Genomic DNA, 22216 nt, shown 5'->3' on the forward strand with positions numbered 1-22216 from the left:
AAGCCTGTAAATCTGTGTCTAGCACAGCTTTCCAGGCCTATTACTGGGTATTTTGGTGAATACCCCTCAAAAAAGGAAAAATTACACTCAGGTGGAGAACTAAATCGTTAGGATTTTGTCTTAAGTCTGTCTCAAGTCTGTGTTAAGTATGTCCTAAGTTTGTATTAAGTTTGTGTTAAGTCTGTCTTAAGTTTGTCTTAAGTTTGTCTTAAGTCTGTCTTAAGTCTGTTTTAAGTCTGTCTTAAGTCTGTCCTACTACTTTTGGTATTCACAGAAGGCATTTAGTAGTAGTAAAGTTAGGATTTTGTCTTAAGTTTGACTTAAGACAGACTTAAGACAGACTTAAGACAGTCTTAAGACAAACATAAGACAAACTTAAAACAAACTTACGACAGACTTAAGACAGACTTAAGACAAACTTAAGACAAACTTAGGACAGACTTTAGATAGACTTAAGACAAAATCCTAACTTTACTACTACTAAATGCCTTCTGTGAATACCAAAAGTAGTAAGTTTAAGATTTTGTCTTAAGTTAGTTCTGCGAATCGGGCCCTAGGTGCCCCAATGAGAGTTGGGCCCCTTGGTCTAGCATCATGGGGCCCTGAGCTCAGACTCGCCGAGATTGAGAGTGGGGGAGTGTTATGGATTTGATGGATTAGACCCTTCGCCACCTTCAATTCTAAAATTATTTCCAGACCCTACTGTTACCATTCTCACTGACATTTTTAACTCTATGTTCAACACTGGGGTCTACCCAACAGTCTGGAAAAAGGCTATTATAAAACCTTTACTTAAGAAATCCAACTTGGAACCGGTGGATCCTAAAAATTACCGTCCTATAGCCTGTCTCCCTCTCCCATAGAAAATCATAGAAAAAAATCATAAATGCTCAACTAATCCAATACATCGATAATAACGACCTGCTCGATGACACACAATTTGGGTTTAGGAAGGAGCATGGGACAGAGACAGCTCTTAATAAGGCCTCCGATGACATCAGGATGATTCTGGATAAGGGTGGAGCAGCGGTCCTTATCCTGCTGGATCTGTCCGCAGCGTTTGACACGGTCGACCACACCATCTTGATCGACCGTGTCTCTGCCATTGGCATCAGTCAAACGGCCAGGTCCTTACTCACTTCTTTTCTTGAAAATCGCACACATTCTGTCAAGATGGGCGACTTCCAATCTCCGGTCTTCTCCCTCCCATGTTGTGTGCCTCAGGGATATTCCCTAAGTCCGACCCTATTTAATATATATTTTTCAGACTTGGCTAGAATCATCAAAACCCATGGGATGGGTCTGACCTCTGATGCCGACGACACCCAACTTGTACTTGCTATCCATAATGATGGAGTAGAAGTGGCAGCCAAATTTCAGGAAGGAATGCGTGACATCAGTCTCAGGATGTCTCGCAACTGCCTGAAATTAAACTCCGATAAAACGGAGGTAATGACTTTCGGTAATTTAGTCCCAAGTTGGTCCCAAACCTGGAAGGCAACCGAAATGGGATCTCCCCCACTTCCTGTAACAAAGGTTAGGAATCTGGGAGTGATGTTCGATGATAGACTTTCGTTTACACATCATGCCAATGCTCTTTCATCCGCATCTTTTTCACTCTCAAAATTATCAGAAAACTCCTTCCTTTCCTCCCACCGAGTGCAGGAAAAACTCTGATGTGCACTTTGATCTTATCCAAGATCGACTATTATAATGGTCTTTTTTTAAATGCTCAGGAAAAAGTCCTGAATAAACTGCAGCTATTTCAAAATTCAGCAGCTAGAATCCTATCAGGCACCCCCAAGTTCAAATCGATTTCCCCGGTAATACGCCAGCTTCACTGGTTGCCTGTATAGCATACAGAGCAAATAATTCAGGACCTAAGTTCCTAAAAAGGTCACTAGGGCGTTATACCCCCTGTAGACTACTGCGCTCCTCCTCAGCCTGCCTTTTAACTGTCACTTGTACAAAGAAATCTTCATGGGGAGACAGATGTTTCTCAATTGCCACAGCGAAACTATGGAACACCCTGCCCCCTCACATCAGGGTTAGCCCCTCTCGACTTATCTTTAGGAAGCTAGTAAAAACGTGATTTTTCAACCAGTAAACAATATCTCTATCTGCTCTGTAATAGTTTTTCAGCGCCGAGACACCTCCGGGTATTTGTGCGCTTTACAAATTGCATGAATAAATAAATAACTAAATAAAATAATCCTATATATTCCCTATAATTTCATGTATGTATTTGCATTGCAGTGATGGAGAGCGACTCCCAGGAGGACTCGGGGAGTGTGTCGGACAGCAGAAAAACAAGTATCGAGGAGCACACTGAGGTGAGAGGTCATAGGATGACATGAACTAATGAACTACTCAGGCAGGGTCCCTGGAATTACATCATTCTGAGGCCACGGTGCTTTCCAGCTAAAACTGATTTGCTGAATTTACCACACAATTTACAGCCAGCTGCAAAATGTGCATCTTTTAATAAACAGAAAGGTGATTCTAGCTCCAGCCGATCAAAATTAGTAAAAACATCACACAAGGGGGGCACACCACCGCACCAGGCACTTTAAATACATGACAATTTCGAACATATTGTATTTAATCCCCAAATGATAGACTGGGGGAGGGTGAGCGAGAATGATGGATTCTTCAACTCTATTTAGAGCACACCCATATCTATGCACTTTCCGATCCCGTATATTGGTGCTTTTTCAACCTTGATCGCTCACAGCATCTGCAACCTCTAACGTCCACAGGCCACATCCCATGAGTGCCATTGCACTCTGGTGTTTCACAATTAGTGAGTCCAGGAAGGCAGTTTTATGCATCTTATACATACTAAGCATTCTTTCCTGCTATCCCTCTGCCATATCTAAAGCAGCCACAAAATCAGTCTTGCTTATCCTGCTGAAGACAGGTCACACTTTCGAGTAGTTAATAATATGTCAAAATATTTATTATTCAAGCAGAAAAGGAGTTTTCGTCTTGTATTCTGTGGAGATGGGGCTGATGTTTTCTCTTGATGCCATACATGGACATAACAAAGGCTGAGTTGGTCTGCACCTGCCTCGGTTGGGTGCCCAGCTGTGTTCCATCAAAACTTGTAGTTGTGGTATATATAGTATAGATAACTAGAACTGGTGAAGTTTAGTGGTTTTGTATTTTTAAAACACCATGGGGCATATTATCAAGGACAGGCGATACATTATCGCCGCTTTTATCGGCAGGAAACTGCCGATAAAGCGGCGATAATGGCCTTGATAATATGCTCTATGAATTCCATTAGAAACCCTTGTTAGATATTTTAACTGACATCTTTACCTAACTATACCGTCTCTTTAACCTTTGATTTTTCAGTGTAAAAAAATAAAATATATATATGATATATAACAAATTAAATATTAAATATAAGTATTTATTTTTTTACACTGAAAAAAAGAAAGGGTAAAGTGACGTTATAGTTAGGTGAAGATGTCAGTTAAAACATGCTGTTTTTAAATATACAAAACCATTAAACTTCACCAGTTACAGGTTTTGGTTTGGTTTAAATTTCTTATGCTTTGGAACCCCTCCTTTTACTCGCCCCCCGCTTGACAGATCACCCCGAAATTTTCAAGACAGGGCCTTAAGTAAATGGAAAAACTCTCTTCCTAAGCGCACTGCATCCTAACTATAACTACCTAGGTACATATATTTTATATATATATATATATATATATATATATATATATATGAAAGCTCCAAAACACCACATACGTGAGTCACTCTGAGGGCGGGTGCCGAAAAACGCGATGGTGTCCGCGTCCTATATGCAAGCTCCAATTTCCAGAAATACCCAGCCGGGTTTACAGAAAAAACAGCACTCACACGGGCAACAGCAGTACTTTCAGCAGGTCGGTTTATTCACAAAAGGCAAACAGACGCGTTTCGGGAGTAGAATCCCTTCGTCAGTGTTATCATTTGAGCGCCAAACATTTTCCCTTATCACTGTTCATGCCCACTATCGACACAAACAAGGGACTAATGCAATTGCGTCTTTACGGCGCGCCATCTTAGAACGCCTTTAATCTATTCCATATCGTCTATATGAGATCATAATTCACGATGATTTTATTGTGTGCTGGAAAATGTTTGGCGCTCAAATGATAACACTGACGAAGGGATTCTACTCCCGAAACGCGTCTGTTTGCCTATAAAAACCCCGATGTTTCAAAACCACCACCAGTGATGAACGTGACTGTCTCCAACACTCTAGCCATGCAGTTTCAGAAACTCGAGAAACTATATGAACGGGAACTCCGCAAGTGGTGGGAGGGTACATCATTGCAGGGATACGTAGAGGTACAGAGAGTGCCTCGAGGTCTTCGGATCTTTACAGTACCCGCATATGAGAACCCAGACCCCCAATTATTAGAAACATGGGCGTCACATATTGCCAATTCCTGTAAAGGCATGCTGGAGATCCTCATTCAATTTGCGTGGAGCGACCGTGACAAGGTCGTCAAAGAGATAGAAGAGTTGGAAGAACAGATCGCGAAGAATGCGAACAAAGAGGAACAGGAAGAACTTAGGGCCAACATGAAAAAGAGACTCCAAAAATATGAGACCAAAATCAAACTTAGGAAACAAGAAAAATTTGACCGAGATGAGCGGGACTATGCCATGGGAAGGGTTCTGACCTTTCATAGGAAATATGATCAACCTCGCAAGGAGTTGGCCAGGAAAAATCAGTCGCCGAGCACATCAACAGAAACAAGAGTGGAGACCTCGGACTCTGATGTCAATCAGAGTGAACACTCGGGAGATGAAATGCCTGGCCAAACCACAATGCCTGCGACAATGACCACGAAGACTCCTTTTCAGCAGGAGTTCAAAGTCATCCGAGAGAGCTGGCTCCGGGGCGGCAAGAACAAGCCCCCAGAAAACGCAGGCAAACAAGGCGAGGAGGATGGAAAGGCAAAAGGCAGAGGACAAACAAGATCAACAACACGAGTGACCAGGAGCCAAAGGAGAGGCAAATGGTGAACACTCCAGATCAATTAACTATCGTCAATCTGTCCGAGAGACCCCTAACACCATTGGAAGAGTCTGTTTTGAAACTGGGACTAACCTTCTGCCCAAATAAAAATATGGAATATACACAGACACGTATAGATCTCTACAAGTTCACTCGGAAGATCAAGTTGCACAAGTTTTTTAAGATTAAGCCAACCAAGCAAGAATCAAAACATCTTAGAAACAATAAAGACACCGATCTTCTCACGGTCAATGACCTAACAGCCTGTGAAGTTCTGCAGAATCTTAGAATGGATGACGAAACTGAGATCACCGCAGCGAGGAATACACTAACACAAAGACTGGACAATGTCAGTGTAGAACAGGAAGCACCGAAGAGCAGCTTCAAACTTGCTTCACGATTTGTCCCCCAGACCGCAGCGGATGCAATTGACGTCTTTGCAGAAGTGGTAACCAGGGATCTGGCTGCCATGAGGATGGAATCTAATCCCCAGAAGAGGCACCACAATATGACCAGAAAACAACAACAGGCGCTGAGATGCCTGATGGAGGATCCAAAGATTGTCTGCAAACCCTCCGACAAAGGAGGCAACATAGTCATCATGTCGAGAGTGCAATATGTCGCAGAAGCAAAGCGACAGCTTGATGATCGGACATGTTACAATATCATCACAAAAAAGGATTATTTGACCAGTATTGAGGAACTGTACAACTTGCTTAAGAAATGGCATGATCGACAGATGATCGAATTGGAGGAATATCTCTTTCTTAAAATCGTGAACCCTATCTTACCCTGTTTTTATCACCTGCCCAAGGTCCACAAGAGTATCGACAACCCCCCTGGAAGACCTATTATTTCCTCCATAGGAGGTTTGACTGAGAACCTTTCTAAATTCCTCGACCATTTTCTTTTTGGCTTTGTACTATCTTTGAAATCTTACATAAGAGACTCTACAGACTTTATCGAAAAAATAGAGTCTATCACCTGGCAACCATCTTATATACTGATTACACTGGACATAACAAGTCTCTATACTTGCATAGACCACGAACAAGGAATCACGGCTGTTGAATTTTTCCTGAATCGAAGAGAATTGAGATTTGCTCTACACAACAAAATGTTGTTGGAACTTATAAGATTTTGTCTCTACAATAACATCTTTCTTTTTCAGGATACCATATATCAACAGCGTTCCGGTACGGCGATGGGTTCCTGCTTCGCCCCCAGCTACGCGAATTTATTCGTGGGCTGGTGGGAGGAGCAGGTAGCCTGGGCCCCTGGAAATGCCGCATGGAACGAAAAGATAGTGGCATGGAGCAGGTATATTGATGACCTGCTCCTTGTGTGGAACGGGTCTATAGAAGAGGCTAATGAGTATATTTCAGTGCTTAATAACAATGAGTGCAATCTCAAATTTACTGGGGACATCAGTAGAGATAGGGTCAATTACCTCGACCTACAAGTAAGCGTGAGGAATAGTAAAATCAGCACCCAGCTTTATCGGAAACCGACTGCGGGTAATAGCGTTTTACACGCTTCAAGCAGTCATTCCCGGAAATTGATCTCCAACATCCCTTATGGGGAACTCTTGCGATTAAAACGCAATTGCACCCATAATGAAGATTTTGAAAAAGCTGCCAGTGATAGTATAGAGAGGTTCCAGAATAGAGGCTACAATGTTAACCAGCTACATGAAACTTTGAAAAAAGTTAGAAAAATACCACGCAGCCAATTGTTTGAAAAGAAAGAATTGACCCAATCTGAAAAAGTACAATTCAGAATGATTACACCGTTTGCTGCGAATTCTTTCAGATTAAGATCAATCCTGTCCAAACACTGGCACATACTTAAATCTGACCCAATTGTAGGTCCAGACATTCCAGCTGTGCCGGCTATTACCTTTAGGAGGGCAAGATCGCTGCGAGATGAGATAGTTCACAGTTATCTACCAGTTGAGAAGAAACAGTTGGGAACATTGAAAGATGCAAAAGGCTTTTTCCCGTGCGGGAAATGCAAAGCCTGCTCGGCAAGTAAAAGGACGTTGGTATATGAGGTGCCAGGTCGTCAAGCTGAAAGGAAAATCACAAAATTCATGTCCTGTCACACAGACCATGCAGTTTACTGTTTGGTCTGTCCTTGTTTGTTGAGGTATGTGGGCAGTACCATCAATCCTGTTAAACTTCGGATACTGGAACACATGCGGGCAATTGCCAATAAAGATTTTAGCTACCCGGTAGCACGGCATTTTGCCATCAAACATAAGAGTGATAGGACTCTGTTAAGATACTTCTGTTTAGATCAAGTAACTGAGAACCCTAGAGGAGGAAATCGGTTACAGGTTCTGAGAAGATTAGAATCTAGATTTATTATTGATCTTGAGACCAAGGCTCCGAAGGGACTGAATATGGGGGAGGAACTTGCCTCCCACTTGGGCTAAAAAGTATACCATATGATTAACTGTATGAAACTGTTCTGCAATGTTTTTGAAATGTTTTTGAAATATTTTTGATTATGTGTCGGGATGAAATTCTGAAAATGTATATAGTATAAGTAAGTTTTGTCGTCAAAACGAGATACGATGTTGTGTATTTATCCTTTTGTCAATGACCTGAGAATTCAGCAACCTGATATTAGGTTGCAAGTGCCGATCCACGGCAAGATTTTGCTTAGTATAGCGTTGAGTTTGAATGTAGCGATTTTTCGCTTTAATCATGCATTCTTAGTAATGCCTTGCTTCTCAGGCATATGGCTGTTTTTGGTGACTAGATGGTCCATAAAGAAATGAAATGTTGCTGATACACGGCGGTATTAAGTGTTAATACACTTACGTCTTTATTGACGTCAGCACACAATAAAATCATCGTGAATTATGATCTCATATAGACGATATGGAATAGATTAAAGGCGTTCTAAGATGGCGCGCCGTAAAGACGCAATTGCATTAGTCCCTTGTTTGTGTCGATAGTGGGCATGAACAGTGATAAGGGAAAATGTTTGGCGCTCAAATGATAACACTGACGAAGGGATTCTACTCCCGAAACGCGTCTGTTTGCCTTTTGTGAATAAACCGACCTGCTGAAAGTACTGCTGTTGCCCGTGTGAGTGCTGTTTTTTCTGTAAACCCGGCTGGGTATTTCTGGAAATTGGAGCTTGCATATATATATATATATATATATATATATATATATATTTGTTTTCATGTGCCAATAACTTTGAGGTCATTTGACGAATCCTCATGAACTTTTCAAAACAAGTTTGCCACTCATTTCAGCTGCTTTTTTAAAAATGTCAGGGTGATCCGTCAAGCGGGGGCCGAGAAAAAGGGGGGTCCCAAAATGTGTTTATATATATTAGCTACTGCTGGTTGCCAGAAGTTAGTTACAGTGAGGACCTAGTTTCCATAGGAAAATATTTTTTTGTTTTGCCAATAACTTTGGCGCCGTTTGATGAATCTTCACAAAATGTTCAAACTAATTTGACGCTCACTTCAGCAGCTGTCTGGAAAATGTTGGGGTGATTTGTCACTGTAATACAGTGAATGGAATATTATTGAACATTGAAACGTCCAGTTAAGATTGTATTGCCTCTTATCTTTCTGTTGAAATTATATTTAAATTATGACGATGTGGCAGCTGGTCGTTTGAGGTGGGCAATACATGAGCTGTAACACAGGAGTGACTATAGTGGGGGCTGCAGTTTTTATTAGCCTTGCTGCCTTTCTTTGCCCTTAAACTATAGCTTATGCCCCCACAATTTACTGCTTATGACCTCACATATTACATCACTCTTGATATGGTCAATCAGTAATGACATCTCAAATGACATCACCCACAGAACCATTCACACATCCACTCATACTCTTGTACGTCCTCTCATTTACCTACTCACAAACCCACACAGGGACCCATAAAACTACTCACACATCCACTCATTTATACTTACACCCACTCATGCACCCACTCAGTCACCTTTACAGTCACTGAAACACCTACTCATATACTCATACAGCCACTCACACATGCAGTCACTCACCCATACAGGCACTCATGCACACTCACTCACCCACAGTGACTAACTCACCCACTCACTCGATTCGATTCAAAGCTTTATTCGATTTGTAAAACAAACCATACAAGCAAGACAGATTTACATGTTTAACATTGTTTCTAAATTTCATCAAGGTCACCAATTCTAAAAACTATCTAAAAACCATCGTGGACATAATATATTACAGTCTAAAAACTTAATTAAAAACATAATTTGACCGGTACAATTGGGGTTTAAACGATACACAGTCTATTACCTAATAAAAACTGAGTTCACTTATAATACATACAAATTTACAGACAGGAAAGCATAGGGTTAAAACACGGTCAAATACATCAGATGACTATGGCTTTCCTGGCAGCTGTACATTTTAGTATGTATGACGCAACAAAAAAACAAATATCCAGATCATTTAAAGAGGATAGTAGCTGTAAAGCATTCTTTGTAGAACGAACATTGTTTTTTAAAAGGATGGGTTTTAGATATAATACCCTAAAGGAACGGTAAAATTTACAAAACAATAAAAAAAGTGGCAGCAGCTCTGACGTGAGGTGTTATCACAAGGACATACAGTATCGGATCTGGCTTTCATTACAGGGAATGGTACAAGATGGTGTGCGATTCCCAACCTTAAGCGTGTTCAAACAAACCGGTGAGAATTACGAGTAACACTAGAAAGATAAGGTTGGAAACCGATAATTGGATTACATTCCCGGTAGAACATCACAGATTGTGACGTTCCAGACACCCTGTCGCGACACTCCTTCTTGTGATTTAAAAACCTTTGTTTTATGTCGTTTTTGGGGATAGATGCAACAGATTTGGGGTCAAGAAATGTGTCAAACTTGAATAGGAGATTGAACCAGTGGTGGATGTACTTAAGCCACATGATACGCGAAGAGTGGTCCAACCTGAGACAATCAAGGATTATCTCCTGGGTGAATTGTGTTTCAGTCTTGGCCCAAATTGAGCGCCATAGCAGCAAGGGACGTAGTGCTGCTAAATCAGAGATAAATTTGATTCCGACTTCTTCATGAATCAGTTCTACTGATGCTGAAGGTGGTACACACAACAACTTTCTAAGGAACTTATTTTCATCTCTCTGCATAGTTGGGCCAATGCAATGTCCCCACACCCCCGCGCCATACAGCGCTGATGTAACACCTTTTACATTATAGATATTCATCATGTCTTTGATGCTCCTCACCCCAAGTTTAGATGAAAATTTAAAAATACTATTAGTAGACCTTATCATTTTTAAGATGTTGTCGAACTCGGGTTGCCATGTTCCATCGTTTGCATAAGTAATTCCTAGATAGAAAAAGGTTTTAACTTGTGTCATCTTAACCTTTTCTATAAAAAAGCTAGAATTGGCTTTCTTGGCTTTCATCCCACAGGACATTACAAAGGTTTTAGATTTATTTATTAGTAGTCTCCTACTTTCAATAAACAACATAAATCTGTCGATAAGGCGCGCACTCACTCAAACAGCCACTCACACAACCACTTACCCATACAACTACTCACACAACCACTCACTCGCCCATACCGCCACTCACACACCCACTTATTCACCCATACAGCCACTCACACATCCACACAGCCACTCACGCACCCACTCACGGATATACACAGTCACACAGGCACTCACATAACCACGCAACTATGTACATACTCATTCACACATAAATACAAACACTTACACAACCGCTCACTCATCCATGCAGCCATTCTCATACCCACTCACTCACCCATACAGCGATTCACACTGACACTCACTCTCCAATACAGCCACTCACACACCAACTCATTCAACTAAACACCCACTCAAACTGCCGCTCACTCACCTTTACAGCCATTTACATACCCAGTCACACATTCATAAGACCCATTCAGACACACACCCACTCACCCATACAGTCACTCACACACCCATTCATACAGCCACTCACACAGCCACTCTCTCACCCACCCATATAGCCACTGACACACAACCACTTACCCATACAACTACTTACACAACCACTCACTCGCCCATACAGCCACTCACACACCCTCTTATTCACCCATACAGCCACTCACACATCCACCTTTTCTATAAAAAAGCTAGAATTGGCTTTCATCCCACAGGACATTACAAAGGTTTTAGATTTATTTATTAGTAGTCTCCTACTTTCAATAAACAACATAAATCTGTCGATAAGGCGCGCACTCACTCAAACAGCCACTCACACAACCACTTACCCATACAACTACTCACACAACCACTCACTCGCCCATACAGCCACTCACACACCCACTTATTCACCCATACAGCCACTCACACATCCACACAGCCACTCACGCACCCACTCACAGATATACACAGTCACACAGGCACTCACATAACCACGCAACTATGTACATACTCATTCACACATAAATACAAACACTTACACAGCCGCTCACTCATCCATGCAGCCATTCTCATACCCACTCACTCACCCATACAGCGATTCACACTGACGCTCACTCTCCAATACAGCCACTCACACACCAACTCATTCAACTAAACACCCACTCAAACTGCCGCTCACTCACCTTTACAGCCATTTACATACCCAGTCACACATTCATAAGACCCATTCAGACACACACCCACTCACCCATACAGTCACTCACACACCCATTCATACAGCCACTCACACAGCCACTCTCTCACCCACCCATATAGCCACTGACACACCCACTCACTCACTCAGTCACTCACTCAGATACTCACACACCACTTACACACATATACAGCCACCCATATACCCACTCACACACAAATACACACAGTCACACAACTACTCACATAATATATGTTAGAAATAGTATCACTCATTACTAGTACACAAAGTATACTAATTTAAATTTGGAGTACCTTAGTGTATATCTTTAACTCTCATAAACTATTCGTAAAGACTCACACTCACTGTATGATGCCATTTAAATTGTCATCAGTGATGTCATAAGTGATGCAATATATGAGTGCATTACGGGGTGTAAGTTATATTTAGCTCAGGTAACTATAACTGCTGAATTTCAGTGGCTTTGTATGAGTGAAATGTGAGCCTAACAATAACATCTATGTAAACCTTGGTTTTTTAAAGTGAAAAAAGATACATATATATATATATATAACACCATCCAAATCCATATGCAACTGGGTGTATTTCACCACAACGCGTTTCAACTGCATCCACATCCACAGCCTTGATCACATGAATGAGCGCACCAACACAAAGGGTCATCTTAACACTTTAGATAACGTGTCACAGGAGTATGCAAATCCTAATTCAAGTATAGTACAGGAAACAGGTGATAGCAAGTGCTTGCATCTTTCTGAGTATATATGGCACAAATGTGGGTCAACAGAAGATAAATGTTGGATGAGTAGGGTAATTGCTGAGAAAAACATAAACCAGACATTCTGGCAATTAATGTATGGTGATCGAAATTGCGCGCCCTCATAGTTACAAAGAAATGTGTAATAGAAAAGTGTCTGAATCAACTCCATGCTCAATATTACACAGTATTGTATAAAAGACAAGTGTCTAGGTAAACTCTGTGAGTTCAGCTCCACCCACTGGTTTACAACGGTAAAGGATAAAAAAATCACGTATGTCCAGCTTTGTCACCAAAAAATCGCATCCCTATGTCGCGCAGTGCCCAGTTCCGAGAATGCATACAGCGCTTTAATGGCACAAATGGTGAACTCCGTAATGTTACGCATATTAAAGGCTTAGTGCCCAAACTGAAGTACATTGGTAACACAAAGTATCAAGAGGGCTTCAAATAATGCTTCTCACCCAACCGTCTCATGGAACAGTGCTATCCATATATGGTCAGGCCTGAGGTGTCTATCCGAGGTGCTTGTGTACGCGGTCCAATGTGACTAATACAAAACCGTGTGAATCCAAAAGTGACAATTGAAGAAAATTTAGGGCAACCCGTGTATGTGAATGGGTGCCTTCCTTCCCTTCCACAAAAGAAACAAAGAAATAAAATTAAAATTACAATTGAAAAAACATAAGAATAAAAGTTAAAGGGTACCAAAATGTGCCCTCACAATTTACAATTTACAGTTTCTAATGCACACATTTCAAGGAGGGGAAGCTCTACTAAAGTCAAACCATAAAGAAAAGTAGAAACAGAGAAAAACATAAAAACATAATTGAGCCTGTCTTCTCTTTTTTCAAATGAATTGAGAGCTCCTCGTCCTGATTCAGGCCAAAAGGTGCCCTCGTCTGAAGGTCTATGATATACTTAGATTCCCTCTGTCTGAGTCTGTGACCCTGTTGCCACCTCTATGGTCCAGCCTGATTTGTTCCAGAATAAAGTATTTCAACAGAGAAGAATCATAAAAGTGTTTCTCTAGGCAGTGTCGTGCCACTGGTTATTTAGGATCTTTGTTCGTGATAGCACGTTTATGTTCCAAGATTCTTTTTTGGCCACATGGGTGGTGCTCCCTATGTAGTACAGTTTGCAAGGACATTCAATCACATATATCACACATGTAGTACTGCATGTTAAAAATTGTGTGATTCTTTTGTTATTCGAGCCATGTGAGAATTCGGTGCGGAAAGTGCTGGCGGAACAGGCCTTACAATGTCCACAGGGAAAAAACCCTATAAGGTTGTGGTCACCCCTGTCTCGTTCTTGTGTGATGTCACTATGCACTAACATGTCCTTAAGGTTCTTCCCTCTTCTGTAGGTAATACTTGGTCTCTCCCTGATTGTATGTCCAATGATGTTATCATTCTTGAGGGTCTCCCAGGTGCGAGACAGGATATGTCTGATGTTGTCTAACTCTGAATTGAAAGTCATGATCATCCTAGTATCGTTTTCTTCTTCGCCACCTGCATTGGTTGTTTTTTCTATGAGTGTGTCACTTCTGTTGACAATGTCTGCCCTGCCAATGGCTTTGTTGAGGACCCAGTTAGGATAACCTCTCAATTTGAATCTCTCGATCATATGTGCACTTTCTCTATCAAATGCCTCAGTACTGCTGCAATTCCTTTTTGCCCTCAGCAGTTCTCCATAAGGTATACTCCATTTGAGAGTTTCTGCATGGCTGCTGAGGGTATGCAGGATGCTGTTGCCAGATGTGGTTTTACGAAACAGGGAAGTGTGTATCTGGTTCTGTTTTATCTCCACCTTAACATCTAGGTATTCCATGGTACTGCTGCTGATGTTGCAGGTAAGCTGTATGTTACGATCATTACTATTGAGTTCATCAATGAACTCTTGGGCTTCAGTCTGGCTACTTTTCCAGATGATAAACAAATCATCAATATACCTGAGCCACAGTTGAACCTTGCCCAGGTTGTTAATGATTGTTTTACAAGTGAAGATTTCGTCTTCCCATAGGCCCATAAACAGATTTGCAAAAGAAGGGGCAAAACATGAACCCATCGCAGTACCGACCTCTTGTCTGTACAGAGTGCCATCAAAAACAAAGATGTTATTAGTGAGGCAATAATTTGTCATCTCAAGGATCATGCGATTGTGTTCCCAAAATCTGATGTGTCTATTCCTCAAAAAGTGTGTACACGCAGCAAGACCCTGTTGGTGGTCTATGATGGTATAAAGTGAGTGAACGTCAAGTGTGATGAGAAGGAAGTCCTCCTCCCATGTGATGGTTTCTAATTTACCCAGAAAGTCCTTTGTGTCCCTGATGTAGCTAGGGAGTTTGATGTGTGAATATCAACCCAGGCGGTCAGAGAACGTAACTTGCCCACATAATAGTGATTGGACGCAAACAACCTACTTCCGTGAAACAACTAGTTTATTTTAATGAAATAAAATACATAGAATGCCACAAGGCATTCATGTAGAATGCAAGGCAGTTTCAATTAAGCACAAGGTCTAATACATAAAAAATGCAATAAAAAAAAAAAATTTACACAGGAAAAATTAATAAAACACAATAATCACAATTTCATAAAAACAAGGACATAATTCAGGGATTAATTAAAAAAATGTGTTGTCGACGCGCGTTTCGGCGACCAGCGCCTTCTTCAAGACAAACAGATTTCCAATTTCCTAAATATAAAAACAGAATTACTTATATGGCAATACATTCATTTAATTCAAAAGTTGAAAAAGACAATTAATCACAAAACAATAATTACTCATATTCATAAATCAAATTGCGATCAGAATTAACCTTACATTTCAACATTTTGCTTAAACCGTCACATTCTTTAATCACGGAAGTAGGTATAGTTATAATTATAAAGCAAACCCAATGTATAGACAAGTAGGCCCACCAGGGGAAAAAAATTATATAAAAAAGGGGATAAAGATTTCAATGCTCATTTGACTAGATAGGTGTAAAAATTGGTATCGGTAATTCACCAAACAGAATATTGTTGTCAGTACACTCACAAATTTTGTTCAAGGGAAGGTGCATTGGAAGGTGCATTAAGGTGATACACTATATTTATATTGCCATATGCGGCTATTTATATGCACTCAAATTAGTCTTTATATTTTACCATTATCCCAGAACAGAGTAAACAGAATGAGGATAACTTTAGGAGACAAATACAAAGTCTCTATTTTAAGTTTATCGTGCCCACAGCTACGAGAGATTTCCTACCTCACAGCTTTATTTGCTAGGGAGTTTGATTACATATTCCCTGAGGAAGCGGTCCACATATTTGGAAATATGTTCGCCCACACTCCCTATGGAAGACACGATGGGGTGTCCTGGGGGCGTAACAGGATCTTTGTGAACTTTGGGCAATAGGTAAAGCACTGGTATCTTAGGAAAATCTCTCTTAAGATAGCAGTACTCCTCCCATTCGAGGATGCCCTTGTCCTTACATGTGGTAAGTTTGTCCCAGATGTTGGTAACACTGTTGTTGTAAGTATCCCTAGTGATGGATGTGTAGTAAATGGTATCCGTAAGCTGTCAGTAGGCCTCAGTAGTGTACTGATCCCTGTCCTGAATAACAATGTTCCCTTCCTTATCAGCTAGGCGAATCACTATGTCCCTGTCATCAGCTAGTGTTTTCAGAATTTGATGTTGTTTGTAGGAAAGATTTTTGTTGGCTTTACTCCTACTTTAGGGTTTCTTTCTAAAGTCCATATATATATATATATAACTAAAGATTACATAGACATTATTGTTAGGCTCACATTTCACTAGTACAAAATCATTGAAATTCAGAAGTTACATATACATGTATGGAGTGACTCCAATGTGTTGGATGCAAAGTAATGCATCAATTACTTACTGGTAATTGCATTACACTGAGTCATACTCCCTCGCTTCTACTCATTACACACATGAGGCATTCCTGGCTCACCAGACACCCAAACCACGTGATGAAATCTGCATAAAAAAACCACCCCCTCCAATCTCCTGTAATACTACGTAATCCGAAACAAACTATACCAACGGTTTGGCCTGGACTACCAGGGAAGGAGGGAGGGATGTAATGAATAGAAGTGAGGGAGTAGGACTCAGAGTAATGCAATTACCGGTAAGTAATTGATGCATTACCTCCTCGTCCCTCCCTCGCTTCCCTTTATTACACACATGAGATGAACAAAGCCAAACCGGACAACCCAATTGCATATGCACAAAAACATGTTTATTAGAAAAACACAGGCAACACGGAAGCACCACTATTCAGGCACCATAGCCGAAAGAACCCTGGAACCAAAAACCTCAGACCGGTCAACCCCCTGGCCAATCCGGTAATGAGAGGGAAAAGTCAAAGTTGAAGCCCCAACAGATCTCAGAAATGGAAGGCCCCTGGACCTCAGCACACGAGGTTGCCATGGACCTACTGGAACAACCCGGAACACCCAAAAAGAAACCTGCCCAGCAGACGTATAAGCCAGAGAAATCAGAGTCTGAACCCACCGACTCAAGGAAGAAGTAGAAGGATGCAACCCCTTATTTACTGACCCAAAATTCACAAAAAGGGAATCAGAAAGTCGAATGGAAGCTACATGTTCCATATAGATCAGGAGAGCCCTCCTGACATCCAACGAGCGCAGCCGCACCTCAGATTTCGAAGATGGAGATTCAAAAAAGGATGGTAGAATTAATTCCTGGTCCCAATGGAACTGGAAATCAACATTAGGACGAAAGGAAAGGACAGGTGGCAAAATGATCCTGTCATCAAAAACCCTATAAAAGGGTTTCTTGAAAGACTAAGAGCTCAGTTCACTCAGACAGCGAGCAGAAGACACCACCACCAAAATGAAAGTCTTAAAAGACAACAAACGCAAATCCACAGAAACCAGAGGCTCAAATGGAGGAGACATAAATGCCTCCAAAACCAAAGACAAATCCCAAGAAGGAAAGTGCTTCCGAGGGGATGTAAGAAAATTACGCAACGCATTAAAAATATGCCTAATCAAACCATCAGTATCAGACAGGTTCTCCCAAGATCTCCGGAAAGCCTTAATCACAGCCCACTGAAGCCAAAGGGAGGCAACCCTCAATTCCAATGAGGCCCCATCCTGGAGAAACAACATCACCTCAAACAATGTAGATGAAGCAGGATCCAAACTCTCACCTCAGCACCACATACTAAAAGAACGCCAGTGCTTTAAATAAGACTTGTTGGTTGATGAGCGCCTAACCGCCTGCAGAGTCAAGGTCAAACCTGTCGGTACCCCCTTATGCAGCAGCCCTAAACTTTCAATTTCCAGGCTGCCAAGCGCACCTGGGACAGAACATCCTGCTGCAACATAGGGAACATCAAAGGCAAGGGAGACAGGGGCAACAACCACTCCAACTCTGACCTCATCTTAAAGTCCGTTTTTGTAGTAGTCTGTCTTTCTGGTCCTAGCAATCTGACTATCTAGGAGTCTGTTTGTCCGGTCCCAGATGTCTGGGAGTCCAGTGCTTGAAGTCTACCTAATTACCGTCAGTCTTTGTGGTCCAAATAGTCTGTATAGGAGTATATCTATCTGGTCCTTCCAGACTGTCCGTCTGAGGAGTTAAAACCCGACTGGTTTGTCAATAGTAATAAACTGGAAGGTGCCTCAAGCAACGATGACCCAGTAAAAGCAAGCTCCCATGTAATTTGTTTATCCTTTTCCAGGCGTCAGGACACTTTAAGGTCGTTGTTCTGGCAAGATGTGCCTTCCTTTCCCTACAGTTTATTCCACCTCTGTTCGACACAAAGCACTTCAACCTCCCATCAGGGGTAGCAAGCGCTATATAAATGCAAACCATTTTCCCCTTCTCTATCCCTCCACTATCCTTCTTAATCCAAATAACTGACAAACATATCGACCACTCAAATTACTTTCGTATTTTTACTATACTAATTCACCACTAATCCTTTATAGGTTCCAAAGTAGCATGCTACTCACCGAAAAAGCGCTTCAACACCCATCCAGGGTAGCAAGGGCTATATAAATTACCTTTTTCCCTTCACTAGCCCTCCACTATCCTTCTCAATCTAAATAACTAATACATCCACCACTCAAATTATTTTCATATTTTCACTATACTAATTCACCACTAATCCGTTCTGGGTTCTGAAGTATGGATTCCAGAGTAGCATGCTACTCACTAAAAGAGTACTTCGACGCCTCCCCAGGGGTAGTAAGTGTAGGAAGGTGGATACCTGACTATGGTTACCCCCAACTTTTTGCCTAGTGTTTAGCTGGTTTTCGACTTAGTTGGCCTGGGATCCTGCTATTCAGGACCCCAGGCTATCTGCTCTCTCTGTAAAATGGACTCCATGTACTGTAGGTACATACCAAATTGGATATTGGGTCACCTTTGTGAGTCCCTGTATAGTGTACCATAGGTACCCAGGGCATAGGTGCACCCAAGGCCTACCAGGGGCTGCAGCATATATTATGCCACCCCTGGCTGGCCACCTAAATTGACACAACTGGCTGATGACTCAGCTGGGGCAAGGTCGTGTAATCACCCCTTGCTTAGGTATAGTATCCCTATACCTACTTTATATATAGACACATAGTAACCTATAAGTCACTCCTATGGCAGGCCTTAACAATCCTGGAGGCAGAGTGCTTGGTTATGTGTGAGATGGTGCTCTAGCATGAGCTGAGCCTGTCTGCAGCTTTCGGAACCATGTCCTTATAGCTGTTCTATGATATTGCCATACCATATACTCTTAAGTGCATTATAATCCTCGCGGTTAATGCTAACTTTGGTTTGGCTTTATCCAAACATGTCGTGTAAGATGTCATACGCTTTGGAATACTACCCCCTTGCCAATTCTGGCAACGGGGGTAGCATTCCACCCTTCTAGAGGGAGAAGACATGTTAAAACTACTGTACCCGGTTAAAGTTAACCAGAGCCCCAGCATCACAAGATGGACGCTGCTGCCACAGACACAAGTCTGACCTCCTGCTGCTGGGAGTCCTTCCAGTCACGGAGGTTTGGACAATAGGTTTCCTGCCTGGAGAGGTGCGAGCACTACCCCAGACAGGACTTTGTGTATTGGAACAGGGAGAGCTGAATAGAATGAGTCACTGCCTGGGGCACACTAGGTGCTCCATGCATACCCCAATTCAAACCGGTTGCTGGGGCACTCCAGCCCCAGCTCTGGCGCGAAACTGGACAAAGGAAAGGGGGTGTAACCACCCCCCTTCCTGGTCCCACCCATAGGAGGGACCTAGAAAGTAATCCAGCCCCTTTTAGTTGTATAAAGGTAGGAGCTGAGTCCTAGGACTTAGATTAATCCTGGAATCGAAACTTGACACAAAACTCTGGACCTTCGACGTTCTGCTGAAGCTGAAGACTGAAGAATCTCCCTTGTGGCCAAGGAGTGACCACCCTGGGCAACCAGGCACCATCCAGCAAATCAACGGCTTGCTTTGTCGACGCTCCCGCCGGGACCCGAGCACAGAGCCTGACAAGACCCAGACTTCCAGACCTCTCTGACCCTCTCTTCACGGCTGCAGCATAGCTGAGATCCGTGGAGGCGACGAGACACGTGGGACTGGACATCTTGAAAAGCTTGCAACTTGCTAACTGTGCAGCTCCTGAGGTATTCTCAAAGCTGTGCACTGGGGATTAAGAAGCCCCGAACCTGAGCTCCACCTGCACCGAAGATCAGCCCTCCACACTCCACGAGTTCTGCGTGGGGCCCTTCTGCTCGTGTTCTGCTCGACGCGTTGTCCGATTGCTGGCCCGTTGGCTAGTAGCCTCTGTGACGACAATCCTTTTGAACCAACTCACTGGTCTAGTTGCTCCAGACTGGCCCTTGCCCCCCTGCAAAGGTGAGGCACCTCAGGCCTTTTTTGAATCCTGCGTGGGTTGCCTTTGCCAAGGCTTGTTGACTCCAATCCGGCAGTCGACCCCTCCATCTGCGAGAACCTTCGTGGGACAGCTCGCCTCCAGCACCTGGTCATCCTCGTCACCTCCTGGTCCGCGTGGCTGAAGAGACAAGCTTCAAGACAGCACCTGATTGCTCCTCGACGTCGCCTGGTTCCATCCTGGTTCCACCCGGTCACTGTTTAGTGACCCAGACTCTGTCCCCTCTGCTTTCAGGTCCTCTTCATCCTCGATCCACCCTTGGATCCACCCGGACATCTTCCGCCTAGTATCCTGCAGCATCTTTCTTCACAGGCTCCATAGATTTCAACGGCGAAACCCGATCCATCTTCACACCTATGCACCCGCCGTCCGTGGGTGAGGTAACGCGAGTACTTCGGTGCTCCCAAGGGTATTGACTGTCCAAGTGGGTGGTTTTTAGATGTTTCCTCCTAGTTAAACCGGAAGTGTCCTAAATCCTTCTTTATCTAACTTCAAAGTTCCCATTGACTTTACATTGACGCCCGCGTGTGTGAGTAAAGACACTGCACGCGCCGCCTGTGGGCCTCCTACTTGTAAACTAAGGTTCAGATAGTGTAGCCCCAGCGATTCCCTAGGCCCTAGGCCTTTCCTTTTCTCGTGACGTGGTACTTATACCACTTTCTTAATATATGGTTTGCTTCGCCCCGAGGGCCCAACTGTAAATTGTGCAACTTAACGTATCCTGAGTAAGTAACTTGTTATGTGATTTGGTCTCTGATCTCATAAAGAGTTCAGAGGAGTGTGTTAGTAAATAAATACATATATATTTTATATATATCCTGTGTGGTGTCCTTTCATTTGCTATTCAAGGGGTTACATATGGTAAAACAGCTGGCTTTACACGCCCTCAATAGTCTTTTAGCCTTAGACTGTTCTGTCCACGCTACCACTAGGATAGCTGGTCTATAAGGTTGACTTACAACCATCACCATAAGGGTTGTTTGGACTGGTGCAAGGTGTTCACTAGAATAGTGAACATCATATACCAGGCCAACTTCTCACAGTAAGTGCTAAATAAATTCAATTACAATACAATTACAGTACAATTTAATCTCGACCAGACAAGGAAGCCAAGAGGCCCGAGGCCAAGCTTGGGCAGTAAGGACTACAGACGCCCCCAAAGACTGGGCCCAGAGAAGGAACTGGAGAGGCAGTGATAAAGGAGGGAACACGTACAGAAGACCCCAATGCCACTGGCAGGGTAGAACGTATACAGCCCAGGCCGAACCCTCCCGATTCCGAGAGCAAAACCTACGGGAACTTTGGCATTGAGAACACTTAAAAAAAGGTCTACTACAGGAACCCCCCAGTGCACGGTCAGCTCCACAAACAACACCAGACAGAGGCAGAAATCCACTGATGATGGATGGCTCTGCTAAGAGCGTCTGCCAGCGAATTGGACGCCCCCTGAATATGAATCGCCAATAGCGCCAACAGATGGGACTCCGCCAAACAGAACAACTTCTCTGCTACCCGAGCCAGAGAAGGGGACTAGGTCCCCCCCTTGCCTGTTCCCATAAGCCCGGGTCCAATAAACCCCCATCCAGGCCCCCCAACTGCCGAGGCTGGCATCTGTGGTGACCACTAAAGGGGCTGGAGGGGAGAGCGACACCCCCACAGCAGATGATCCTGAACCAGCCACCAACCCAGATCCACCGTGATCTGAGGGGAAACCGGTATCGAGGAAGAGGGGGGGAGACAATGGGGAGACCAATGTGCCAGAATGTGAGCCATCAGCTTGTGCAAGTGAAACCAAGCCCATGGGACCAGAAGTGCAGTGGCCGCCAGATCCTCCTGAACCTGGAGCCAACGAACA

At 43.0% G+C, this 22216-nt stretch overlaps 1 protein-coding gene across 1 annotated transcript in view; it reads left to right on the forward strand.

The window, feature by feature from the left end:
* The window catches only part of LOC144753631 (uncharacterized), a 463125-nt gene that overhangs the window by 54490 nt on the left and 386419 nt on the right, over positions 1–22216 (forward strand). The window contains exon 2 of the mRNA XM_078641257.1: positions 2257–2333. Coding sequence (XP_078497383.1) covers positions 2259–2333 — 75 coding nt within the window. The 5' untranslated portion in view covers positions 2257–2258. The remainder of the gene's footprint in view (positions 1–2256; positions 2334–22216) is intronic.

The sequence above is a fragment of the Lissotriton helveticus genome, chromosome 5_1 (genome assembly GCF_964261635.1).
Source record: "Lissotriton helveticus chromosome 5_1, aLisHel1.1, whole genome shotgun sequence".
Taxonomy (NCBI): Eukaryota; Metazoa; Chordata; class Amphibia; order Caudata; family Salamandridae; genus Lissotriton; species Lissotriton helveticus.